Raw genomic sequence first — 27593 nt, forward strand, 5'->3', positions numbered from 1 at the left:
ATTTTCTTAGCCTTTTTGTCGTTTTTGAGTTTTTTTTAGTTTGTTTTAGGATTTATCTTTTATGGATTCCCTAGTGTGTGTGATGGTGAAAATGAAAGTTAAGTATGGATGGTAATGGTGATTTCTACAGTGATTTTCCAAACTTAAAAGTGTTCAAAAAGAAAGCTCTAAACTAACTGTAATGAAATCAATTCTTAAGAGGAAGTAAATGTATCAAACAGTGAACTAATGACAATGGCCCAGTATCCTTGCTGTTGTATGAAAAAGAAAGTAAAATCTGAACTTAAAGCAACTAAAAGACTGAAAGCAAAGAAACTAATTCACACTACTTAAACCCTTCTGATCCTTTACCCTTCAACTCAATCTGCCTTATGGGAAGCAATCATGAACAAGTTAAGCAATATGACATCTAAATTGCAGGAAATTAAATTGCATAAAGGAAACTAATAAATTTAGTGTGTTCTAAATTGCTGATTAAAATGTCAATCCGGGATTTGTAAACTGATGAAGTGTAATATATGTACAAGATAACCATTTTCTTAGCCTTCTTGTCGTTTTTGAGTTTTTTTTAGTTTGTTTTAGGATTTAATTTTTTATGGATTCCCTAGTGTGTGTGATGGCAAAAATGAAAGTTAAGTATGGATGGTAATGGTGATTTCTACAGTGATTTTCCAAACTTAAAAGTGTTCAGAACGAAAGCTCTAAATTAACTGTAATGAAATCAATTCTTAAGAGGAAGTAAATGTATCAAATAGTGAACTAATGACAATGGCCCAGTATCCTTTCTGCTGTATGAAAAAGAAAGTAAAAACTGAACTTAAAGCAACTAAAAGACTGAAAGCAAAGCAACTAATTCACACTACTTAAACCCTTCTGATCCTTTACCCTTCAACTCAATCTGCCTTATGGGAAGCAATCATGAACAAGTTAAGCAATATGACATCTAAATTGCAGGAAATTAAATTGCATAAAGGAAACTAATCACACTACTTCAACCCTTCTGATCCTTTACCCTTCAACTCAATCTGCCTTATGGGAAGCAATCATGAACAAGTTAAGCAATATGATATCTAAATTGCAGGAAATTAAATTGCATAAAGGAAATTAATCACACTACTTCAACTCTTCTGATCCTTTACCCTTCAACTCAATCTACCTTATGGGAAGCAATCATGAACAAGTTAAGCAATATGATATCTAAATTGCAGGAAATTAAATTAAATCACACTACAATAAGTAATATTATGATTCCTTACTAATAGAGTCACTTGACTATAGAAAGAAACCATAAACAAATGAGTAGTATGATGTCTAAGTAGCAGAAAAATAAATAAGCAAAACACAAATTGAAAAATGACAGTTCTGGAATTAAACTTCAGAAAATGAAAATTAGCAGGAAGGACAAGATGATCTCATATGTCAGTAGTTATCTAAAAAATATGTAAATCTGCCCGGGCTACCTACAACAAAACCTGTAAAAGAAGCATTGATCAGCTAACAGTTAGAAAAGAAACATAAAGGAAATATAGACAACAGTGATCATTAGAACAACACACTATATATACAAGCAATGATTGAAAGAAAACAGTAAATGAAAGCAAGTAGAAACTATACAAGGCTCTGGTGTATAGGGGCCCTCTGCAACCTCGGCCAGCCAATCACTTAGTCACAAATCCGATTCAGCAAAACTGTCTTCTCATGTATTTAAAGTGAAATGCAGTACAGTGGGTGACAAGAGTCGAAATTACAATATGAAAGCTAATCCTTCAGCGTATATCAACGCGTTATTTATAAGAAAAAGATGTTGCAACTAATTCCTAGATTTATGCTGCTAAAAGACACGTAAATCCCTTGAGCCGAGATCTAGCGTGGCGGTCATGAATTCATGGATCGGTGGCTGCTTGGTTTAGTTCACGGGCTGCTCTCCAGGTGTGCCAATACCTCTGGAAACTAAGGATCGTGCCCCGCAAACCTTCACGTGGGCAAAACAGAGTCGTGCCACCGCAAAATTCTTCATTTGGCCCTTCCTTTGACCATCGTTGACCGCGACTGTTTATGAATGATTTGGCTGATCTGAGGGGACACACCCCATGTACACGTCACGTGCAGCTTACCCATGTGGCTGGTTTCTCCATCGGACACCTGTAGCATAGCCTTTAACAAAATGGTTGTGGAAACTTGGGCTGGCTACGGAAAGTGACAAGTTTCCGCAGTTGCTTGAACAAAAATCTAAATCAAACAACAGTCATAAGCATAGTTAGGAAACCATTCCATAAGTTCTTTTTAAACTATTATGCAACGATTTGACAGCTTGGTGGACGAAGTAAATGGAAAAAGAAGGCTGAAAGGGTATAGAGGGAAGTGCAGGTTTGGGACTCAACACCAGGTATGTGTTTGTTTGTTGAACTAGGCTAGGGATATTAGTTAACATCCTTCATCTGTGAACTGGACGGAATACTATCCCTGTAATGTATTTTTAAAAGGTTTCTCTGGCCTAAGGCTGAGGGTTTTGTTATAATAACTCAGAGGAACTGGGCCGAACTCAGAGGAATAATTCCTCGTTTTCAGACTTTTGGTTTTGGTTATGAAATTGCAGTCTTGTTGCCAAGAATGAGCTTGTGTTAAGTTATTGATCTATTAAAGCCACGAGACTAGGGTTTCTGTGATGGGCATTAAGGGCACGAGGCCGAATGGCCGCAGAGTACATACTCATTTATTCGTTCGTGGGTGGTGGGAGATAGATATTAAGACCCTCATTCTCATGAAAAGTGGGAGACATATGCGGGAAATAACAGGAAATAGCGGGCTAGGCCATCTTAAAATGGAAACAAGACTGTTGAAACCACCGAAACTTGTTTGGTGTAGAGGCCGAAAATCTTTTTGGCGCTAAATTGTTTCAGTTTTTATATGTTGGGGCTTTCACGGTTATTTTGCAAAGGAACTCGAAGCTCATGAGCTAAAAGTTTCATGGAAGACAACAAAGGGTTTATTTTCCATAGGTATTTTCCGTTCAATTTGATGTATTTCCCTTGCAAAGATGTTGGCCTTAAGAAGTATTCTCTGCCACGAATTTAAAGAGTTTTTAGCTGCACTATCTCTAACTTCAAATAAAAAGCAGGATCTGTGATAATTGATTTCTTCATATTGAATAGATGTTTTGCAAAAGTTGTCTTTCCTACGCCACCTAACCCCACTATCCCTAATATCTGAGATTTCCCCCTTTGCTGTTGCTGCAACAGGACTGTCTCTTCAAAATCTTGAGGCTTAAAATTCAAACCTATTGGATAGTCGGCCACGAGCAACTCTGGCTTTTTCACTATTTCCGACAGACATTTAACCCTTTTGTCCTGAATTTGAGTGTAAATTTAGGGCAATAATGTTTATTAGGGCATAATGTTGTTTCTCTTTGTAAATTTATTAAATAACCTGGTGTTATATGGAATCTCGTTACATATAACATAGTTTTGAGCACTCATTGTTAGGTTGGACATGGAAGCCTGGTTCGATATGCTGAAAACCATCTACGAGGTTGAGATGACACTGAGTACATTGACTTTTAATCATTTAATGATGGCCTATTTTACGCTCAATAGGTATAAAGAGATCATGAGGATTTTCAGGTAAATGTTAGAGAAATTCCACGGCTTTGATCCACCTAATAAGTATGAGGAGGTCATGAAACGTTTCAAGGAAATGTTAGAAAAATGTCACAAGGCTGATCCTCCTACATATGCTACTAAAGACCAACAGCACCCCCCAGAATCCCGTGTGTCCTCTCGAAAGGTTTCGATGGAGTTGGTTGTTTTTGGATGTGTTTTGTTCATCTTACCTTATTGTTGAGTCAATGAGTTCTTTCTCGTGTTTCCAGCAGTACTCGATTTATTTCCATGGAAAAAACTTATAATTTGCTACAGTTGAATCGTGGATTACGAGACAAATTTGTGATAATCCAATTTACTATCTCAATCTAAATTTTTGGTGGCTTTTCTGCATTATTATTGGCCCCTCGAAGGGTATTGAGGTTTCGTTTTGTTTATCAATGGTAACCTTGTATTCTGGGGACCTTTATACTTACATAACTACTCATTCTCAATCTGTTGTGGGTTTTTCTGTAGTTTGCTCATAAACCCATTTTAAAAATTTAGGTTGCACCAATTTTGTGGCCTCTCGGTCTTCCATGAGTTCAACACAAAATGGGCAGAATTGAAGTTGGTAGTACATGGAAGGTCTATTCCCATCTTTATTGTCGTCTCTCAGGATGGTTATGTATAGATGGAAAAAATGGTTTATGAAATTTTCTGGACAATGGAAAGGAGGAGAGCTTCAAAGATGCAACAATCTGCACACAGTGGTTTCTGAGAAAAGAATTGTTTTAAATGATGCCATATTTCCCTCTTTCAAACCTCTTCCCACACTTCTCATGCAAGATATGCTTGTGAGTTCCTTTATATGTTCAAACTAAACAACATAGCATTTTATATTTAAGTATTGTAACCATGATTTGGGTTTTCAATTTTATGTCATCAACCCCTCTCAAGGCACTTGGGTTTTCTTTGAAGTACATTTCTATAAATTAACATATACATTAGCCAAATCTATTTAAATTTAGGTTGGATATTTAGAGTTACAATAATGCATACATCGACCATTTGTGTGAACTCAAGATAGATATTCATCCTCGAGTTTCCTATGTCTAGGTGCATTCTAGATCTTGATTTACATGAGATTGTGTTGGTTTCCTTATTTAATGTGCCATGAAAGAGATGATGGCTCATCTCATTTCCATGAATGTTGTAGAAGGAACCTAGGCTCTTTTGGTGCAAACATCATACTGGTTATATGTATCTGAGTTTACAAATTTTCTAACATGGATCTGAAATTTCACTTGGGAATTGGAAAAATGTAAATTTATTTCAACCTGAAGATAGTGTTAATCCCCAAATACAAGGAAGGAATTAGACTGTCTTTTTTATTCTTAGGACTATTGGATTTTGTCTCTTGAAATTGATTTCTGAAACTAGTTCTGATCTCAAAACTTTTTATTAAATTGCTTGGAATATTATGGAGGATATTTATAAAAACATTTGAGTACAATCGGAGCTAAATTTATTAGTGACATTCATACTGGAAGATTACCAACACTAATTCTACTACAAGTTTCCCTATCTCATTTTCTAACATATGGGTTCACAATATTCTCCATACTTTTACCCATGTTATTATCTAGTTTTTTCTTAAAACATTTGGCCTCAAAGTACCTATTTCTCTATCTATCACTTGGTAGTGAATTTAGGTCACCTATTCTAGATTTGGGGGACATATATTTCAATAGTATGGAAATATTGATTGAGTTAGGTGCTTGTCTTTTCATTGTATCTATTTTCAATGTTTATAACTTAGTGACATCAACATTATCATTTTGGTACTAGTTGTTTTGTATGTAATAGTCTTGATATATACTCTTTTCCGTTCCTAGTAGAGTAGTGCAAAGGTTTCAACATGTTTACACCAAAGATATTTGTCAATTTTAAAAGGTATGGGGCCACATGAAAAACAGGGTTAAAATCTCATCTTTTTTCAATGTTTTGCAAAAGTTGTCTTTCCTACACCACCTAACCCCACTATCCCCAATATCTGAGATTTCCCCCTTTGTTGTTGTTGCAATAGGATTGTCTCTTCAAAATCTTGAAGCTTAAAATTCAAGCCTGTTGGATAGTTGGCCACAGGCAACTCTGGCTTTTTCACTATTTCCGACAGACATTTAACCACCTTATCTAGCAGCTCCATCTCCAGCTCCTTGCTAGTTATTCAGAAGAAAATAAATACCCTCTCTGCCACCAATGCTCTACATTATTTTATGTTATTTCATTTTCCAAGCATATTTCAGGGTTCTTTATTGCATATTGGTGCTCTTTTAAGGCAACACACCATATCGCTTCATCTACCATAATAATTCTTTGGACTCCGATTAGTAGTTTCCATGCATGCTTAATATGCTTCATATGCATTTCTTTTCAAATGTTGATTTCACAGATTGTTTGTGGCAACGAATCACCCCTAAGGTTTTTATGTGGCAGAAAATCATCTCGAGGTATGGTCTAGGGTTTTGAGGCAAGCAAGGTCTGGTTTGGAGTTGATTGTGGCTGCAATGAGATAGTGAAGTAATGTTTATAGGTAGCAAGGAGATATTCTACAGAGATTACTTTGCATTATGCGACAACAATTTAAGACAGTGCATTACCCTTTGTAATATAATCCAGAGAACTCCTCAATGAAATTATTATTACATGCATAGAAGTTTAAACCAACATATTTTAGAATAATTTTATGGTTTTACACGTTGTCATATATTTCAACATTTATTTATGTAATGATCCTAACGAGTGTCCACAAACTTTTCTTCGTAGATTTCTATTACATTATTCTATACAAAATGGCAGACCACGTATTTATGTTGCTTATGTTGCTTTTGGTATTTGTATTATTTATGTTGTTGATTCAGTTAGAGGTTGGATTTGTTTTTAGCAATTAACTTTAAAATGATACTTCAAAAGTTTGTTTGTGACTAGTTAAATGCTTGTAAGAACACTCTGATAAGCTTGCCTCAAAGTGTTGGACAGATCTTCAATGCTCACTCAACACATATTTGGTGTTACCGATTCTATTTTCTTATCGGTTTTTTGATCAAGGTTTTCTTATTTTTATGTTATTATGTGTTTTTTTAAGAATGTACCCATGGGTGTTATTGATGCTACCATGGGGGGTTCAATGATGTTCACTACTTTCATGGAAATGTTAACAAATGCACGAGGGTAAGACACCGCTATGATGATGCATGAGGTAAGCTTGAATATTTTCTTTTATATTTTCAATTATCTTATATTCCTTATTACATTATGCTAATTTATGTTTGTGGAATGCAGACAATTGCTATAGTGATTCCAACCCCTATAACACCTTATAAAACATCTAAGGTAATGATAGTGGTAAAACTTGTTCAATATTTTTGTGCATTTAGTTAACTTATTTCACTATATATATTTATTAATATTTGTGTTTTTACTAAGCATGCATTTTGTTGGCATGCAGGATTCATTTATGCCCCTCAATACAACCAATGTTGGCATGCAGGGATCGTTAATGCCCCCATATACATCTAATGTTATGCAAGATGTAAGATTCAACCATTTATTTATGTGAGTTTGATTATGTTATTTGTTGAGAAATCTAGGGCATATATTTAATAAAGCTTTTGCACAACGACTCCATGATTTATGAGGTGTTACGAAGAGCTACATCATGCCTTCAAATGGATCACCCCATCTGTTTTTTTCTTCTTGTACATACAATACTATTTTAACAAGTAACCCAAGCAATATGTTATTCCAAAACATGATGTCAAGTTACTTTTTTAGGGTTTTTATGTAATCAAGAGGCCTTTTTAGGGTTTCTTAAATTCAAACATTAGATCATACTCTTTTCCCTTTATGTCATTCTAGAGTTTATCCCATGCCCTAGAAATCAAATCATAGGGAACAATTACCTTAAGATTAAGGTTTCTAAATACTAGGGTATTTCTTAAAATATAAACCCATAAATTCAACCCTACTACATCTTATGATGGACCCTTTAAAAGAAAATTATTATACATACCTCATGGACACCTATCTGTACTAATTAGTATTTTGGTTGCCATGATTATTTGCAACTTTACACTACATTTCATTGATCATTTGCCACCTTCATGACCTTCTTTTAATGAGTCTTCCGAGATATTGTCATTCTATAATGGGACTTGCTTCTTCATGTGTTCATGAAACCCATGCCTCAGTCATAACAAAAATAATCTTCTTTTTCCTTTTTTTACATAAATTACATAGAATTGTGATTAGATATGTCATTATGAAGACCGAACCTAGTTACATATTTCAACATTATTCATTTGTTATCCCATCTTATTATTTATATTTGTGCCTTGCAGGATGCTTCTAGGGTGACTCCAACAAGTATACAATCTGTTGGTATAGAGGGTCATGTTATGCCATCTACACCTAGACCAGAACCCCATAACATGCCCTTTACACAATCTGTTGGTATAGAGGGTCATGTTATGCCATATACACCTAGACCAGAACCCCATAACATGCCCTTTACACAATCTGTTGGTATAGAGGGTCATGTTATGCCATCTACACCTATACCAGAACCCCATAACATGCCCTTTACACAATCTGTTGGTATAGAGGGTCATGTTATGCCATCTACACCTAGACAAGAACCCCATAACATTCCCTCTACATCAAATGTGGGTCTAGTCAGCATTCTCCCACCAGGACCAGAACAAGTTTCTTTGAGGAGTCTTATAGACTCACAAACAAGAATGTTAAGGCTCCTACCAGATATTCCTGCAAATGTTCAAATTAGACAAGAAATAATTGAACAAATTCAGTTATGGGAAATGTCATTGTTGGAGAGTGTAGCTCCTGCAACATATCAACAGGTAAAATTATTATTTTTTTTTTTATAATTTCATTTGTTATGTTTAGGATCATTATTTTAGATATGAAAAATAGTTTCATATTTTGGTTGGGCTCTTAATAGTTCCACAATTTCATTGTAAATGCAGGAAGTAAGTGACACAGTGCCTAATGTATCTATAAGGGAACCTTCGTCAATCCCCAAGACTACAACAATATCATCGGTGACCACAAAAGGAATGCAAGAAGTTACAATCTTGCTCACTTCAGAAGGAAATGTCTTGAAGGATGAAAAAGGGCTGAAATTTTATCACTTTATTTTTTGTCGTGCAGAAGAATTATTTGGAAATACCATCCAAATGGATTGGAGGAAACAAGCCAATGCCAAAAAGGAGGAACTATTTAAAGATGTAGTAATAGCATTTGGTAATCCTAGATTTGATAAGGAACTTATTTTACAGATTGAAAGTAAATACATGCACTCAAAGAGGTCCAATTTAAGGACAAAGTTGACAAAAAACTTGATGTATCCACGTCTAGCTTGGATCAGAGACCAAGTGACGTGGGATGAACTTATGAAAGATGCCAAGTTTAAGAGGAAAGTCCTTAGAAATCCAAACTATACGCCATCTGCACAAGGAGGAGCTAAGAGACGCCTACGAGATACAAGAAAAGCAACCCAAGCTAGGGTGTCAAAAATTGGATCTCGCAAATTAGGCTCTGGTGGATATAATAGTATTCGTGGTGGTATGGTAAGTGATATTTCCATCTATTATATTTTCTATTTTAGGCAAAGTAACCATGGTCACGTTGAGTTAATTGTATCTTATTAGTTATTTTACCTTATAGATATGATTATCTTTGTTAATGTAGGTTCACCAGTTTCAAAAGGAAGCTTCAGAGAAGACCTAAAATATGTTGTATTACATGGTTCCCAAGGTCTTCGCCAACACATGATAAATCGAGGGGAAAAAATAATTACTGGTTATGGATCCGAGGTTAGTTGTTTATAATATTATATGAATAATGCAATAAATCAATTAGATACAAGCACATGATGATTTGCTTGTTGCACAAAATCATCCAATAGTCATTCCTGAACCTTGGCAGATTGTTGAATTTCAACGAATGGGAGACAGAAATAATGAGGAGGGTGTTCAATGTGATGAGCATTCCACACCCACAATTAATGTAGCACCTCCCAAAAAGAGGACAAAAAGGATTGATATGTGTTAAATTTTAAGAGCATTCCACACCCACAATTAATGTAGCGTCTCCCAAAAAGAGGACAAAAAGGATTGATATGTGTTAAATTTTAATAACTTGAACGTGCATCGCTCTAGCTTCTAAGGAGCACACTAGGTTGTGAGGGTCCAAACATAAACTAATTATGTGTGCAACAAAACAAATTTTGAAGATACTTTGTTTTTTTGATGAGTACTTACATATTAAGGGCATCACTAAGACTGTTTCAGGTCCTAACTTGTATTATTCGTTTGATTATGATCAATTTGATATGCTTATATTTGTGTTGTATGTAGATGACCTGGTCCTAAAAGTTAGTTAAAAAAATTCTAGTTAGTTAAAAAAATTCTATCCCATGGTGCAAGAAGAAACTGCCAAGTGAAGTTGACATGAAGGATATACACCTCATGTGTTATTTCTTGGTCTTGGAGGTTTGGCTAAGTTGAGGTGAGGTGGTCCTCGAATAGGGGTAAGTAAGCAATTGAGATTCTGAAGAAGTTTCGGATAATGGACAATAAACCATATGCTACTTTTATGATACATATTTTGAATTTATCAGTAGATTAAGATTCAAATTTGGTTGATTCGTCAGCGTACAAAAAGTATATAGGTTCCCTAACATATTTGGTAGAATTTAGCAGTCAAATTACTGTGTGCATGAATCCCTTGTCTCACAAACAAGGGGGGCGTAGACACCAATTTATTGTCCAACTTGGCTGCTAATATATGGTTGAGCTGAGGTTGCTGCAAATATGCTCCATGGTCTGAGGTATGCGAGGTGCTTAAAGGGCACACTGGCACAGTGCTTTGAGCTGCTGCATGCTTTAGTGGATTTTGACAGGGCCAGAGATGCAGGTGGCAGGAATAGTGTTTCATGGTTTTGTTTCAGCTTGGGTTCAAACATAATATCTTTGTTAAGATGGGATACCCATGTGTGCAAGTTGAAGAAGTCCCTTTCGCGGCTAAAGTAGCCTCTTGTGCTTGGTACTCATGGATTTATGAGTACTTACAGATTATGGGCATCAATAAGACCGTTGCAGGTCCTAAATTTTATTATTTGTTTGATTATGGTAAATTTGATATGCTTATATTTGTGTTGTATGTAGATTACCTGGTCCTAACAATTAGTTTAAAAAACTCTATCCCATGGTGCAATAAGAAACTGGCAAGTGAAGTTGACATGTATTATTTCTTGGTCTTGGAGGTTTGGCTGAGTTGAGGTGAGCTGGTCCTCGAACACGGGTAAGTAAGCAATTAAGATTCTGAAGAAGTTTCGGATAATGGACAATAAACCCTAGGCTACTTTTATGATACATATTTTGAAGTTTTCAGTAGATTCAGATTCAGATTTGGTTGATTCGACAATGTACAAAAAGTAGATAGGTTCCCTAACATGTATGGTAGACTTTAGCAGTCAAATTGCTATGTGGATGAGATCCCAATACACTGTCCTAGTCATCCCAGTTGTATAATGCACAGTTGTACCGTTGTAACACTAACATAGGCACCAGAAGCTATGCTACTAGAAAGGATTAAAAGTAAAGTAGGATGCTAAGTCCTTAATGTCTTTGCATGTCAAACACTATGCTGATACTTATTTCATTATTTAGTTTTTAACCATCATATGCTGACCATTTTCGATGATGCTAAATTGAATGCTCTTTTTCCTGTTTCCTAGGGCATATTACCAGAGATCCTAGAAGAGTTACTGGCTGCCAGGAAAAGATCCAAGACAAACCTAAAGGTGGTGAAGTAAGTGCTTCCTATGTTCATATTACATGCTTGTATTTTTTCCACTTAGCATCTCAGTTTTTAACTTCCTGTAATCTTGTTTAGGAGGCTAAAGAATGGTTGGTTGGTGGAGGTACAACTTTTTTCCTATGCTAGTTCCAACTTCCATTTGCTGTCAAACTTAGATCTAAAAGAGATTTATATGGTCTATCTCTTAGGCTTGACATCAAAATCTTAAAATTTTCAGGTGCATTTGGAATTGGAATTAATGCCAGAGACGTTGTATCTCACTGTGAACATCATTGACAGATACCTTTCTATTCAGAGTATTGCAAGGAAGAATTTGCCATTACTTGCTATCGCTGCAGTGTTTATAGCTAGAAAATATGAAGAAGTCTGTCCTCCACAGGTAGGATGACTTGCTGACATCTGTAAGAAAGGATGTGTATATATCTAATTAAAAGAACACTTTGTTGTCTGTATAAAAGTACATACACCAGCAATAACAGAAGATTACGCTTTATGCTGGAATCAACACAAAAATTATATTATAATAGGTAACACAATATTGATAAGAGCTGGTTTATACTTGGCTACAGGTCAATGACTTCATCCACATCTTCCCAAATGAATGCACGCCAAAACAGATAGTGGCCATGGTAATTAGCTCTAATTGATAATTCTTTGTCATTGATTACAACATAGTCTCCAAACATTTAGATTGACTGATCAATTGATAATAACTCTTCACAGGAGTTTAAAGCAATTGAACTTCAAGCTTACAGTTCCCACTCGGCCATATGTATTCCTCCTCAGGTTTCTAAAGGCAACTGATTCCAACAAAGTGGTAAAGTTTTGAATGACACCACTTTTTATATTGTTGAAAGCAGCCTGTGTGGCATTGATCAAATCTACTTTCGAAAATGCCTCATAAAATCTAGCATTCATGTTTTAAATTACTTTTCTTTATTGTATTCCTAATAATACCCTGCTGTATTGACAAGTCGTACTATCTATTATTCAGATGGAAAATCTAGCATTCTTCTTGGTTGAATTGTGTTTGCTTCAGTACATAATGAGCAAGTACAATCCATAAAATTTGTGTTAAGGGCTTTGAACACTTATCCGCTATGGAAGGCTTGTTTGTTGATGTGGTTTTTGAAATATTCAATGTATTTTTTAAGTTGTTTGTGCAAGCGTTTTCCATAACAGTAGTGAAGGCTTATCTGGATCTCAAAATATTGTGCATAGGTGATTCTTTTCCCTCCTCTAGTTAGTTCATTCTTCTTTATTGTGTGTTTTTACAAACATTTTGCACTATGGTCCACTTTTTATCATTTTTGATAATATATCTCATGTATTTGATACTTGTAGACCTTTAATCCATAAAAAACAACCCAAAAATCTCAGAAATAGACACCTATAAATATAAACTAGTCATCAAATTTCAAGGAATATTTTTGCATGGGGTTGAAATCCTATTAAAATTTGGAACAAAATGCATATTTTCATATTTATGAGATGTATACTTTGTTTACTGAACTAGATTTGTATGTGTTCATATTGAAATCTTGTTACTATGTTTTAAATTGCGAGAAGCTTGATGGCTAAATGTTGTTTGCTTTATGATCCTTAGTTACCATTTGTGAAGTGTTTTAAGTAACTGGTTACGGCTGATGTTATGTTGGATCCTTTATCGAAGGTTCTTAATGTAGGTTCTGATTATAGCCGGTGTGATAACTTGCCAGGTACCGAAGGGACTGTCACATGCTTTGCATCATACTTGGTGTGCACCTCAATTTTCAATTCCATTATGGCATTAGCTGGGCATATCAATGTAAGACTTAAATTCTAAATACTGGAGAGCCAGACATTATGTTTATTTTATCAGCATTTTGTATCTTAAAATGTAGTTTGTCATCGTTGTTTTATATATCTTACGATATTAGTTTTCATTATTTTGTTTTATATTTTGCAGTATTATGATGTTCGGAAGGAGTGCAATGGTGGCCTGTGCTATGATTTTTCAAATATGGAGAATTACTTAAACCAGGTGGTGGGCTCCAGTATTGTAGCAATAATGCTACAACTCCTGGAGCTCCCTTTCTCTAATTTTATCAACCCGGTAGTTCGTACAAAATTGGAAGCGACGGTGCTGTATGCACAAGTACTAGCTCTTGTCGCAGCTGTCACTTGGTCAGCTGGCACAAGTCCGCTAGGGCTCAAGCCAACTTCTATAGGCTCTCAGAAGAAGCTTTATGAGTGATGGACGAAAGCTATCTTGAAGGAAGCTAACCTACTTTGCAAAAAGGAAATGGAAAGCCAACAAAGCATAGAAACCCTAATAAACCCTAATTTAACTAGCTTGACCCTTACAATGCAAAAACGTGGATGAAACTTCTACCAATGATGCTATTACATGCAGTGAGTTGAAATACATGAATCTAAGCTACTTGCATATGAAAAGACATGTTTTTTTATTTTTTCATTAAGTGGTTGGATTTATTGTGATGATGCTTTTGATTAGGGTTTGACTGTGCAGGAGCGGTTCAAGTGGAAGGAAAGCATGGGCAAGGTCAGGATGGCTAGGGGAGGTCCCAGAGGGTCTCTAGCATCGATCCCCAGAAGTCTACCACGTTCGGATGCTCAGCAACCGAGTTTGCAGACTTCTACAGGAAGTCTGCAGGGGATCCTACAGGAAACTCAGAGGTTTCTACAGGAAGTCTGTGCAATTCTACAGGATGGTTGGCCGTGGAAGTTTTGGGAGATGGTGAAGTGTTGGAGTGGTGTGGGAGAATAGGTGAGATGGAGATGGAGCTGGTGATGGCTCAGGAGTAGAAAAATCAGACGGAGGAAGAGTGCATGCAGTGGTTTGATGGTTGGAAGGATGGGATCAACGAAAGTGTAAGTAGATGGAGCTAAGTGATCAATGGATGAGTTGGAGGGTAAATGAGTTGGACAGAGGTCGAATGGGTGACTTGAGGAGAGATCAAGAAGAAGAAGAAGAAAGTGGAATGATATGGAGCAGCGTAAATGAAACAAATACACCAAAACGAGGATTCATTAACCTATGATAACTGTGCCATGAAACCTATGAACAGCAATGGAAAACCAAGAAATGAAACTCGTGCATGGAAGTGAAATGTAGAAGTATGGTTCTATGTCAAAAGTGCATGGATGGATCTTCAACGAAAATGTCTATGTTGCAGCTTGCATGGAAGTGGGAAGAACTGCGTTTCTTTTTGGTGGTTGGTTATGGACTGCACCCCAATCCCTAATAGAGATGGCAGTGAGCCTTTACAACCTTTTTCTGGAGCTCCAATAGATTATATCTATCCTCTTCTAACCTAAGCAACTGGAAACAAATTCACCATAAACTAATCTTATCTAAGCTCATGAAAAAGACTAAATTAACAAACTGTAAATTCGAATTGCATGGTAAAGTAAAAAAACTCAAAGTGCTGGAACGAAATGCAACAACATTACAACACCAAGGAGATCTATTGCTCTCAGGTTGGGCCCTAACCTGAGAGCTATAGCTCCCTTAGAAAACTTAGAATGAGATCAAAATCTGCCTTCTTTATTCATAATCTGATGTCATGCCAAACTGGCTTACAAAAAGGAACAAACACCGAGCTGTAGCTCATACTTCAAAATTACAAGAGTAATGCAAAAGTTCAAAAAGCTTCTGTCCAAGGCTACGGCCTCAGTATTTATACAAAATGATCATCCAACAGGTGTCCTTGATTTGAGGAGCTCGGCTGTCCAACTGAAGTTTAAACTGCTGATCCTGTAGGACAGTCATAACTGCTGTTCCTGTAGAACAGTTATAACTGCCGTTCCTGTAGAACAGTTGGCTGCCTCTAAGCTCGGTGGGGAGATGGATTGGAGCTCGGAGCTATGGTGGGAATCACGAGGAAGGTCCCAAGTCTGTAGACATCCTCTCCTAAAAACCAGCAGTGCCACCTCATTGTCTCCTTGTCTCCTTTTCACGTGGTCTTTTCTCCCTTTTAATGCCAAAAACCTGAAAGCATCATGCATTAGTCACGTAGATAAAATGTCTACCCTTCTTCCTACAAACAACACGAATAAACTAAGAAATGCATGCATAAGCAATAAAAAGTGAATGGTTTGAGCAAAGCAAGTAGGCCAAATGAGCCCAAATTATACCAAAAATTGGGGCTCATCATCACCCCCCAGCTAAACTATTTGCTCATCCTTGAGCAACTTTGCCCTGGCTCCTCGTCTTTGGCCGAGAACTAGAGCCCGGAGCATGCTTTTCCTTCCCTGTTTTTGGTGGTCCTGCCTTTTCTGCCGAGGGTGGCACTGCTGCCTTTTCTATTTTCTTTCTCCTGTACTGTTGTCGGGGTCTCTTGGCCTTCTTCCCTCTGTTCCTCGGCCACTGCTTCGTATTCGTCACTGCTGGAGGAACCCGTTTCTTCGATCAACATCTTAATGTCCCCATCTTTGGTCAAATTGCGGAAGGATTCCCATGAGAGGGGAACCTTATATGAATGCAATGCATCCTCCACAAGAAGCTTGATCAACCCATGGTGGGCTATCTGATCAGGTATGCCCTCTCTTAGCTTGGTGGCACACTCCATTAGTGACTGCAATAGAAAATAGGGGATGCTCAGTTTTTGTTCTACAGGAAGGTCAATTCGGTGCCTCAACTCAGTGAGCAGCCGAAAGTGATATGCATACACGATGCTGAAACGACCTTCACCAGTAATATATTTCATGATTTGCAAACTGACTTCATTCCAAGGTGGCAATAGACTCGTTCTTCTCACCCCGTTTTTGTCCTCCGAGAATTCTTCCTCAGGTGGAAAGAATTCCTTCTTTGCTTGCTGGCTCAGCTTTCTTTTGTCCTTATCCCATGGCAAACCCATAGGGAGTTCTGTGATCCGACTAATATGTTCTGGGGTGAGCTGGAGGCTTAGACCTCTGAAGTTCACTGTAGCCAGTGTCTGGGATTTAGGCTTCAGAGCCTGTAAGAATTCTTCGGCCACTTCATCATCGTAGCCCTGCAGCTTATCACAAAAAGGCATCCATTGTGCTCTGGTGAAGAGCTCTACCACTGCTGGGTTTTCCCTTAATTTGGTTGAATCAGTGGGTTCCCGTCTTATAAACCCACCCGGCATGATGAACACGGTCGTTTTAATCAAAGGTGGCAAATGCAAAAGAGATTTGGTCTATTAAGACAGAGCATGCACATAATCCACAAAATTCAACACAATCTACTTATACCGACATCTTGTAGAACGACAGCATAGGCACAGCAAACAACAATTCCACCAATATCTTTATGACCCGACTGTGGATGATGGTCTTGCCACTTTTTCTAACCAGTTGCATGAAGAGTTCAGGGTTACCTCTTTAATTGGCCACCTTTTTTCGTGAGACACCCGCTTTCCTGTAGATGACTATGTTCCTGTAGACTGCGTTCCTGTAGAACTGCGTTCCTGTAGAATCAGTGCGCGATTCTCGGGGAGGACTGTAGTTGGCCCGCACTCGAGGTGTGCTTGACCAGCGTTCTGGTAGCCAACAGCTCGGCGTATCAAAGTGCAGAGGAGATCATAATAGCCACCCGAGTTGAAGTGTTGGATGATAAATGCATGCGCATGATCTAGCCGATTAGATTTTGAATCGGCGCAATCTGTGGCGCAGGGGATGAGCTGTCCTCGTCGGACCGTTGGGCGACGTCATCCATCATCCGCCTGCGTATTCACTTGCTGCCGCATTCATTCCCACAGATTTGCCGCCGCCTTTTCCTGTTAAACTCATGCTTCTGACGAGAGTGTTCTCACGTGCGTGCCGTTCATTCTCTTTGTCGTGGCCGCCACCCAATCATCCAATTACACTTTAACTAGCTGACGTGGCCAGTCGACTGGCCATACGGCCGCTCAACCATTCAATTTTACGCTTTGCAAACAATTTCAAAGTAAGATTCATGCGATTTGATGGAAGGAAGGGTTGAGACACTTACCTGCGTGGCTGCACACAATTTTTCCAGTTCTTGGACGATGGTGAGTGGATCTACCTGCTGCATGCGACTTACACAGACTCGGAGGCTTGTGGTTACAGGCTGCCAACGATGGAGTGGATGTTTTGCTTGCATGCGCCCGCGTTTCATTTCAGATGGCGGTGCTGTGAATGGTATCCACTCGAGTAGGTTGAACTATTACAGGATTCCCGCGAGGTGTCTCGTAACAGTCCTTTCTCCTTGGGTGCATGCTGCACGACGGAGGTTCTGGCCTTTCAATCACGTTCCCGGAGCTCTTGATGCCTGCGGTATGAGATCCCAGCATTTGTTTAACTTTGAAAATGGCTTTTCCCGCGAGAACTCATTGATCTGCTTTGTTGGTGCAGGGGACTTGGTTGCATGTCGACGAGGATGGTGGAGCAAGGTAACAGCGTTGTGCATGGGTGCCAACAGAGGCTTGCATGCGTCCAAACCAATCCATAGTCGCTAAATCTCCTTTTAAGATGAATTCTGGCCGTCCAAAACTCCTACAGGAAGTTTCCTGTAGAACACAGAGCTTCCTGTAGAAAGTTCGGCCTTCCTGTAGAAAGTCTGTACTTTCCTGTAGAAAATCCGCGCCTTCCTGTAGAAAGACTGCATCATCCTGTAGAAGATTCAAACCATGATAAAATTGCACATACCTTGGAAAAAAACATGGATATCCTTGGAGGCGGTGCTGGTGAGGTCCCTTGACAGCATGATACGGACCTTTGGCTTTGAGTTGGAGGGTTTCCTCTCCTCCATAGAGCATCTTCAACCCTTCTACAGGAAGTTTCCTGTAGAACACAGAGCTTCCTGTAGAAAGTCTGCATGCAATTTTACCATATTTTGCTTATTGTTTTTTCTTTTCTTTTTTCTCTTTTTTTTTGAAAGATAACAGGGGCGCCTCAAAGAGGTTTTCACCCATGCCATCTGCCCTGAGCGCCTCAGAAAGGTTTTCACTCAAGGATCTTTTTCAAACCTTTTTTTTTTTTTTTTTTTTTGAAAGACAATAGGGGCGCCTCAATGAGGTTTTCACCCCTACTACCTGCCTTGGGCGCCTCAGAGAGGTTTTCACCCAAGGATCTTTTTTTTTTTTTTTTTTTTTTTTTTTTATGTCCTTCAGGGTATGCCAAAAGCAGAGGCAGAACCCTTCTCTATGACCAATACAGATGTCTCCATAGTCTTGATGAACTCTTGTCTTGAGAGAGGTCTCCTGTAGATCTTCAACAGATGCCCATTGACAAGCATGGGAACGGATTCCTCATCAATGGTTCGAATGAGGACAGATCCATTGTCATGGCATTTCTCCACTGCATATGGTCCTAGCCATCTGGTTCTCAACTTCCCCTTGAAATCTTTGTATCTGGAATCATACAACAAAGCCCAATCTCCCGGCTGAAATTGCTTGTCATGGAGATGTTGGTCATGCCACACCTTTCTCTGAAGTTGAACCACTTCTGAGTGAAGGAGGGCCTGCATTCGGTGCTCATCCAGGCCATTCAACTGCAATAGCCTTTCTTGTTGTGCATGGCTGAGATCTAGGTCCAGCTGAGCTGCCATCCTCAAGGTGTTGTATTCAAACTCAATGGACAGCAAAGCTCTCTTCCCATAGACCAGCTCATACAGTGTGAAGCCGGTGGTGGTCTTCCAAGTGGTGTTGTAAGCCCATGTGGCTTCAACCAGGCGATCTGCCCAGTCCTTTCTGTTGCTGCTCACCACCTTAGTCAAGATCCCTTCTAATGCTCTATTGGTGACTTCCACCTGCCCATTTGCTTGAGGGTGATAAGGGGTGGAAGTCCTATGCTTGATCTTGTGATGAGCTAGTAGATCTTCAACCAGGTTGGAGGTGAACTGGCTCCCTTGATCGGTGACCAGCTCTCTTGGATAGCCAAACTTATAGAAGATGTTTTCTCTTAGGAACTCGGCCACCTTTTCTTCTGTTGCTGCTTTGATTGCTTTGGTCTCTGCCCACTTTGTCAAATAGTCAGTACACACAAGGATGTAAGACCTTTGCCTCGAAGAGGGGTTGATTGGGCCCACAAAGTCCATGCCCCACTTCTCAAATGGCTCAAGAGTCACTTGAGGTTGGAGAGGCATCTCATCCCTTTGGGTCGGTTTCCCCATTCTTTGGCATTGGTCACACTGACTGACATATCTTCTAACATCTTGATGAAGTGTGGGCCAATAGTAGCCTGCCTGCAGGATTTTGAAGGCAGTTCTCTTTGCTACAAAATGTCCTCCACAAGGCCCATCATGACAAGTGAGGAGGATATCAAAGACTTCCTCCTCCCTTACACAACGCCTTAAGATCTGATCGGGGCCAAGCTTGAACAGATTGCCCCCGATCCAAGTAAATGAGGCACTTTTTCTGATGATTCTGCTCTTCTCTCTGGAAGATAGGTGTGGAGGGAACTGTGCTGAAACAAGATAGTTTGCTATATCAGCAAACCATGGAGAGAGTACTGAAATAGCAAACAGATGTTCATCGGGCATCTGGTCGTCCACTGTTCCATCCTCATCTGCAGACAAATCCAATCTAGATAAAAAGTCAGCAACTACATTTTCTCTACCTGTTTTGTCAACAATGGTCAAATCAAACTGCTGCAATAAAAGTAACCATCTAATAATGCGAGCATTCACATCTGGTTTATTCATTAAATATCTAATTGCAGCATGGTCAGTATGTACAAAGGTCTGGTAACCAGTAATATAATGTCGGAACTTGTTCAGTGCATGGACCACAGCCAAGAATTCTTTCTCGGTTACAGTGTAATTCAGCTCAGCTTTGGACAAGTTTTTGCTAACAAAGTAAATGGCATATGGAAGTTTTTGCTCAACTTGTCCTAAAGCTACACCTATGGCTTTGTTCGAGGCATCAGTGTGGATGTGGAAAGGTAGGGCCCAGTTTGGACCTCTCAGGATTGGGGCTGACACCAACTTGTCCTTCAATTCATTTAAAGCCCTCTGACAATCGTCAGTCCATTTAAACTCCACATCTTTTGCCAACAGACCAAACAATGGCGAGGCTAGCTTGCTGAAATCTTTAATGAATCTCCGGTAGTATCCTACTAATCCCAAGAAACTCCGGACGTCCTTGACCTTTTGAGGAGGTGGAACCCTCTTGATGAGAGCAATTTTGTTAGGATCCACCTGCAATCCTTGGCAAGAAATGGTATGGCCTAGCACGGCCCCTTCAGTCATTAGGAATTCACATTTTCAGGACTAAGGGACAAGTTCATCTCAGTGCATTTGGTTAGGACTTTTCCCAAGTTGGACAATGCTTCCTGGAAGTTGGCCCCATAAGGAGTAAAGTCATCCATATAGATTTCTACTGCATCATGGACCAGCTCCGAGAAGATGCTCAAGACAGCTCTCTGAAAGGTAGCAGGAGCATTGCATAGCCCAAAGGGAAGGACTCGATAGGCAAAGGTACCCCAAGGACAAGTGAAGGTGGTCTTATCTTGGTCTTCCGGGCTGATTTGTATTTGGTTGTACCCGCTAAACCCATCCAGGAAAGAGAAGAACTTCTTCCCTGCCAGTCCATCCAACACTTGATCTATGAAAGGTAGAGGGAAATGGTCTTTCTTGGTAGCTTTGTTCAGTTCTCGGTAGTCCACACAGATTCTCCATTTCCCATTTTTCTTGGGAACCAACACTAGAGGGGACACCCATTCACTATCTGAGATGGGGTAGATGAATCCGGCATCCAACAGTTTTTGCAACTCTTCCTTGACAATGTCCTTAAGGGCTGGATTCATTCTCCTCTGAGGTTGCCTAACCGGTTTACAATCCTCTTTGATGTATATATGATGGGTACAGACCGAAGGATGGACTCCTTTCATTTCCTTATAGCTCCAAGCAAAAGCATCTAGGTGGTTGGCCAACAGACTACACAGCTCCTTTTCTTGGGAAGGAGATAGGGAGGAGCTGATCTTCAATGCTTTCTCAGGGCCGAACTCCACATTCTTGACTCTGGGAGTAACAGGGTTGGTTGTACAAAGATCCACTAGGGTGCTAGCTTGGGCATCCTCCACCAATTTCTCTAAGGGTAGTGCACTGGAAGGTGGATTCTGGATCAAGGTCTCGATCAAGTCATCCTCGGTTGGGGGGTCTCTTCTAGTGGTATCTAAGGTGCACAGAGGTGCTGAGTACACCTCGTCTTCCTCTCCTTCTTCCAACTAGAGTGGTAAGTCATGCTCTAAGGAGGGCTGGGCAGGAGGGTATAGGACTAGCTGCTTGGACATGGGACCATTTTTTATGGTCATGTTTCCTGCACGACAACTTATGTAAGCATCTGCAGTAGCTAACCAAGGCCTTCCCAAAATGAGAGGATATCCAGTAAGCTTGGCCTTTGGTTGCAGAACCAGGAAGTCTGCAGGGTATTCCCAAGAGTCAATGGAGACCAAGACATCCTCCACAATCCCTTCGGGAGTCACGGTGGAGCGATCTGCTAATTGCAGTACTGTCGAGGTCTTCCTCAAGGAACCCTGAAGATTGAGTTTAAGCATGGTATCCCTGGTCATCACATTAATGGCGGCCCCCAGATCAATCAAGGTGTGAGGTATAATGGTGCCATTGATGTGAACATCTACTACAGGACTTCCAGGATCTAAGTACTTTGGGCAGATGACTTGTCCTAGCATAAGGTCAGACAGTTGTCCTATGACATTGATAGTTGAAGCATCTTTCTTCCGTCTGCCTGGATGTTTGAAACACTTCTCCTTAACCAGTTTGTTGTATATTGGCACATCCTTGATGGCTTGGAGAAGTGGTATTTTTACACACAACTGCTTGAGCTCACCCAGAAGCTCATCTTCCTCTGGGTTAGGTTGTGTGGTGGCTGTTAGTCTCTCAGGAAAGGGTGGAATAGCCTTTGGTTCACTTTCCTGTTTATCTTCCTCATCCTCTGGGGGAGGAGGTTGGCGATCTGGTAGAGTCTTTCCAGATCGGAGATTGATCTCCTGGATCTCCACAGCATAGGTAGGGCATGAGGTTTCCCCAGTGTATACCTGCTGGACCTGTCTATTGTTGGGGTTCGGGTTCGGTTGAGCAGGCATTTGAGGTTGCCTTGGAGGAGCAGGAGGTAATGGTTGAGGTTGAACTGGTGGTGGAGGCAAAATGGCAGGAGGGGTGTTGTATTGGGGCCTCCACCCCGACTGAGGTGCATTCCATTGAGGCTGTGGCTGGGCATGTGAGTGATATGAATGAGAAGTAGGTTGAGTGGGGTACTGAGGTGGGTAAGACCATGGAGGAGGCATGGACCATGAAGGATGAGCAGGGGGACCCCAGGAAGGCATAGGAGTTGACTGGTTGGGGTTGTAATAAGCTTGAGATGCCCCTTGCATCCCCTGCTGATAAGGTCTAGATCCTTGTGGCCTCCTTTGGTTGAGGTAATAGAGAGGTTCGGTGGGAGCTTCTGTCCCTTGGTACATGGCTTTAAACCCAGGTAAGGTTGGACACTGATTTGTGGGATGGTCCTCCTCACAAACAAAACACACTTCAACAGAATGCAATGGACATTCGTTCTTAGGGTGTCTCCTTGTGCACCTAGGGCAGAAGACCGCCAAGGCTCTCTCAGCTTCTTCTTTCTTTTGCTGAATCCTGAATGTATCAAGCTGCATGGAAATGGTCTGTCTCACCTCACTCTTAAGATCTTCTAATTGATTTGCAAGCTCATGTTTGGAGAAAGGGACACTAGTTGAGAGGTGGTTTCCTCTACCTCGTTTCCGAGCTGCCCTGGAATGGTTTCTAAACACAGTCTTGATGTCCTCATAAGGCAGTTGGTAAATGTCCCCCCAGCTAACATGTGAAGGGTATCTAAGAGGTCTTCAGGGACTCCTCGGAGTAGGACCAACTTGAGGGATTCAGGGTCAAGTGTGCACCTGGCCCACTTATAGCTTAGTTGGAACCTCTCCTCATAATCCTCTAAGGGCTCATCATTTCCCATGGACATCCGAAAGATTTCCCCCTTTGTTTCCTTGGACCTACAATAATCTCGGTACTTGGTGTTGAAAGCTTGCTGCATCTGAGCCCAAGTGGTGATACTATTCCTAGGTAAGCCCATGAACCAGCGTAGTGCTGCATCCTTAAGGGTGGAAGGGAAAAGTTTCAACTTTTGCTCATCTTCAGTATAGTCATAGGTTCTACAAAGGACAGCAAACTCAAACAGGAAGGTATCTGGATCTTCAGTGGTCAGCCCATGGAAGTGAGGTAAGGCGGAGGGGCTAATGTTCTTCATTTTCATCTCTCCATTGGTCTCTCGGATGGGGAAGGCACCTTCTATTCTTTCATCTTCTCTTCTATTATCAGCCATAGCTTCAAATGGAGTGGTCTCTAACTCTTCTTCTACTATAGGATCTTTGGATATCTCAGGATGTTCACCTATAGGTTCTTCTGGGTCACTGTCACCAAAGAAGAGAGAAGGGTGACTCAGTGATGTGGTGGGGGTGTTTGGTAGGAATTTGCCTGATCTATCTCGGTTCCTACGAGGCATGAAATGGAAAAGACTTCCTTTTTCTTTTGATTACTTTTTCTTGCTTTTCTTTTGGTACCTGCAAAACTGAGACAGATTGATCTACAACTAACTATGAAAGATGCAGAATTAAACTGAAAGCAGGAAAGAACTAATCTACTTTGCTCAACTGAAATTGCAAGAATGGAAATGCTAGTCTACGCTTGCAGAAAGGAAATGCTAATCTATGAAAGCAGGAAATGCTAATCTATGAAAGCAGGAAATGTCTATGCTACTTTTGTAGAATGGAAATGAAATAAACTACTTAGCAGAAGGTAAGAGTAAGAAAGTAGAAGAAAAGCAACAATTACTAATACTCTGACGCTTCCCCGGCAACGGCGCCAAAAAGATGGTGGGCTCCAGTATTGTAGCAATAATGCTACAACTCCTGGAGCTCCCTATCTCTAATTTTATCAACCCGGTAGTTCGTACAAACTTGGAAGCGACGGTGCTGTATGCACAAGTACTAGCTCTTGTCGCAGCTGTCACTTGGTCAGCTGGCACAAATCCGCTAGGGCTCAAGCCAACTTCTATAGGCTCTCAGAAGAAGCTTTATGAGTGATGGACGAAAGCTATCTTGAAGGAAGCTAACCTACTTTGCAAAAAGGAAATGGAAAGCCAACAAAGCATAGAAACCCTAATAAACCCTAATTTAACTAGCTTGACCCTTACAATGCAAAAACGTGGATGAAACTTCTACCAATGATGCTATTACATGCAGTGAGTTGAAATACATGAATCTAAGCTACTTGCATCTGAAAAGACATGTTTTTGTATTTTTTCATTAAGTGGTTGGATTTATTGTGATGATGCTTTTGATTAGGGTTTGACTGTGTAGGAGCGGTTCAAGTGGAAGGAAAGCATGGGCAAGGTCAGGATGGCTAGGGGAGGTCCCAGAGGGTCTCTAGCATCGATCCCCAGAAGTCTACCACGTTCGGATGCTCAGCAACCGAGTTTGCAGACTTCTACAGGAAGTCTGCAGGGGATCCTACAGGAAACTCAGAGGTTTCTACAAGAAGTCTGTGCAATTCTACAGGATGGTTGGCCGTGGAAGTTTTGGGAGATGGTGAAGTGTTGGAGTGGTGTGGGAGAATAGGTGAGATGGAGATGGAGCTAGTGATGGCTCAGGAGCAGAAAAATCAGACGGAGGAAGAGTGCATGCAGTGGTTTGATGGTTGGAAGGATGGGATCAATGAAAGTGTAAGTAGATGGAGCTAAGTGATCAATGGATGAGTTGGAGGGTAAATGAGCTGGACAGAGGTCAAATGGGTGACTTGAGGAGAGATCAAGAAGAAGAAGAAGAAAGTGGAATGATATGGAGCAGCGTAAATGAAACAAATACACCAAAACGAGGATTCATTAACCTATGATAACTGTGCCATGAAACCTATGAACAGCAATGGAAAACCAAGAAATGAAACTCGTGCATGGAAGTGAAATGTAGAAGTATGGTTCTATGTCAAAAGTGCATGGATGGATCTTCAACGAAAATGTCTATGTTGCAGCTTGCATGGAAGTGGGAAGAACTACGTTTCTTTTTGGTGGTTGGTTATGGACTGCACCCCAATCCCTAATAGAGATGGCAGTGAGCCTTTACAACCTTTTTCTGGAGCTCCAATAGATTATATCTATCCTCTTCTAACCTAAGCAACTGGAAACAAATTCACCATAAACTAATCTTATCTAAGCTCATGAAAAAGACTAAATTAACAAACTGTAAATTCGAATTGCATGGTAAAGTAAAAAAACTCAAAGTGCTGGAACGAAATGCAACAACATTACAACACCGAGGAGATCTATTACTCTCAGGTTGGGCCCTAACCTGAGAGCTATAGCTCCCTTAGAAAACTCAGAATGAGATCAAAATCTGCCTTCTTTATTCATAATCTGATGTCATGCCAAACTGGCTTACAAAAAGGAACAAACACCGAGTTGTAGCTCATACTTCAAAATTACAAGAGTAATGCAAAAGTTCAAAAAGCTTCTGTCCAAGGCTACGGCCTCAGTATTTATACAAAATGATCATCCAACAGTTGTCCTTGATTTGAGGAGCTCGGCTGTCCAACTGAAGTTTAAACTGCTGATCCTATAGGACAGTCATAACTGTTGTTCCTGTAGAACAGTTATAACTGCTGTTCCTGTAGAACAGTTGGCTGCCTCTAAGCTCGGTGGGGAGATGGATTGGAGCTCGGAGCTATGGTGGGAATCACGAGGAAGGTCCCAAGTCTGTGGACATCCTCTCCTAAAAACCAGCAGTGCCACCTCATTGTCTCCTTGTCTCCTTTTCACGTGGTCTTTTCTCCCTTTTAATGCCAAAAACCTGAAAGCATCATGCATTAGTCATGTAGATAAAATGTCTACCCTTCTTCCTACAAACAACACGAATAAACTAAGAAATGCATGCATAAGCAATAAAAAGTGAATGGTTTGAGCAAAGCAAGTAGGCCAAATGAGCCCAAATTATACCAAAAATTGGGGCTCATCACTAGGGTTCCGTTAGGGATGCCCTGGGGGTTGGCAGCCGAAAATTTGTCTCCTGTAGCCCCTTGGTTTATGAAGCTATGCTTACTGACTGGATGCGGAATATGGAAGTTGGCATTCCAACACTCTTGGAGGATGGTGTTAAGTTGCTAGTTTATGCAGGAGAATATGATCTCATTTGCAATTGGTTAGGTAATGATACTGTATACATATAACATATTGTTTTTGTTTTGGAGAGTGACTTTATGATTTAGGTGTTAAGTCTGTTATTAACTTATTTGCAGTTTTGTTTTTCAGGCTTGTCAGTCTAATCTTCAAAATTGAAAAGTTAATTGTTCAAATTATGTGTCTTTCAGGCAATTCAAGATGGGTGAATTCCATGGATTGGTCTGGAAGTGAGAATTTCAAGAAGGCACCTACAAAATCCTTCCTTGTAGACGATAAGGAAGCAGGTTTAATAACCAGTTATGGACCACTCAGTTTTCTCAAGGTAAAAGGCACTCGATGATCATCTTTGATTTCGTTGTACAAGTAGATAATTTCTTCCTTACGGAATCTTTTATTTTGCTGCACAAGGTTCATGATGCAGGTCATATGGTCCCAATGGATCAGCCAAAAGCAGCCTTGGAGATGTTAAAACGCTGGACACAAGGAAGTATTACTGACAACAATTCTCAAATTTTAAAGACTGTGACGGAGATGCCAAAGAAGAATTTCGAGAGTTAGTTATCTGCTTAACTAGGAGAATTTCTCTCTTCACCTAGATTAATGTAAATATTTCTAGATTTGCAGTAGCGTACATCCCCAAAGATGTGTATTTTCTGATTTGGAAAAATAATTGTGCATTGGGACCATCAGTCTTGCTAACTTGTGTCAAATCTTTTGATGGCCACTTTTTAACTGTATAGAAATAGTGCTTCTTATTGCTTACCAAGCCTTCTGGAATTATGATTATACATGGTGTTAAAGCTATATTCAAGAACATGAATAGTATGTCCTGTGTTCTTATTCCAGCATGTTCTGATGTCCTAATGGATGAAAGAAATTGTAAATTCAACAAAAATTTTGGTTAGAGTCTCGGGGAATTCAAAGCATGATGCTCTTAGCCTACATTCAATTTTATTGACAATGACATGAAAAC

General features: G+C 39.9%; 1 protein-coding gene across 1 annotated transcript; it reads left to right on the forward strand.

Annotated features, from left to right (window-relative positions):
- The first annotated feature begins 13440 nt into the window (after positions 1-13440).
- LOC149176998 (serine carboxypeptidase-like) lies at positions 13441-27562 on the forward strand. Its single transcript, XM_089423258.1, has 4 exons — positions 13441-13506; positions 26461-26644; positions 26809-26942; positions 27029-27562. The coding sequence occupies exons 1-4, from the start codon at positions 13486-13488 to the stop codon at positions 27176-27178; spliced, it is 489 nt and encodes a 162-aa protein (XP_089279384.1). The 5' UTR covers positions 13441-13485; the 3' UTR covers positions 27179-27562.
- Positions 27563-27593: the final 31 nt, after the last annotated feature.

Source organism: Pinus tabuliformis, chromosome 4_1 (assembly GCF_031772625.1).
Source record: "Pinus tabuliformis cultivar Carrire ecotype Pingquan chromosome 4_1, CPIR1, whole genome shotgun sequence".
NCBI lineage: Eukaryota > Viridiplantae > Streptophyta > Pinopsida > Pinales > Pinaceae > Pinus > Pinus tabuliformis.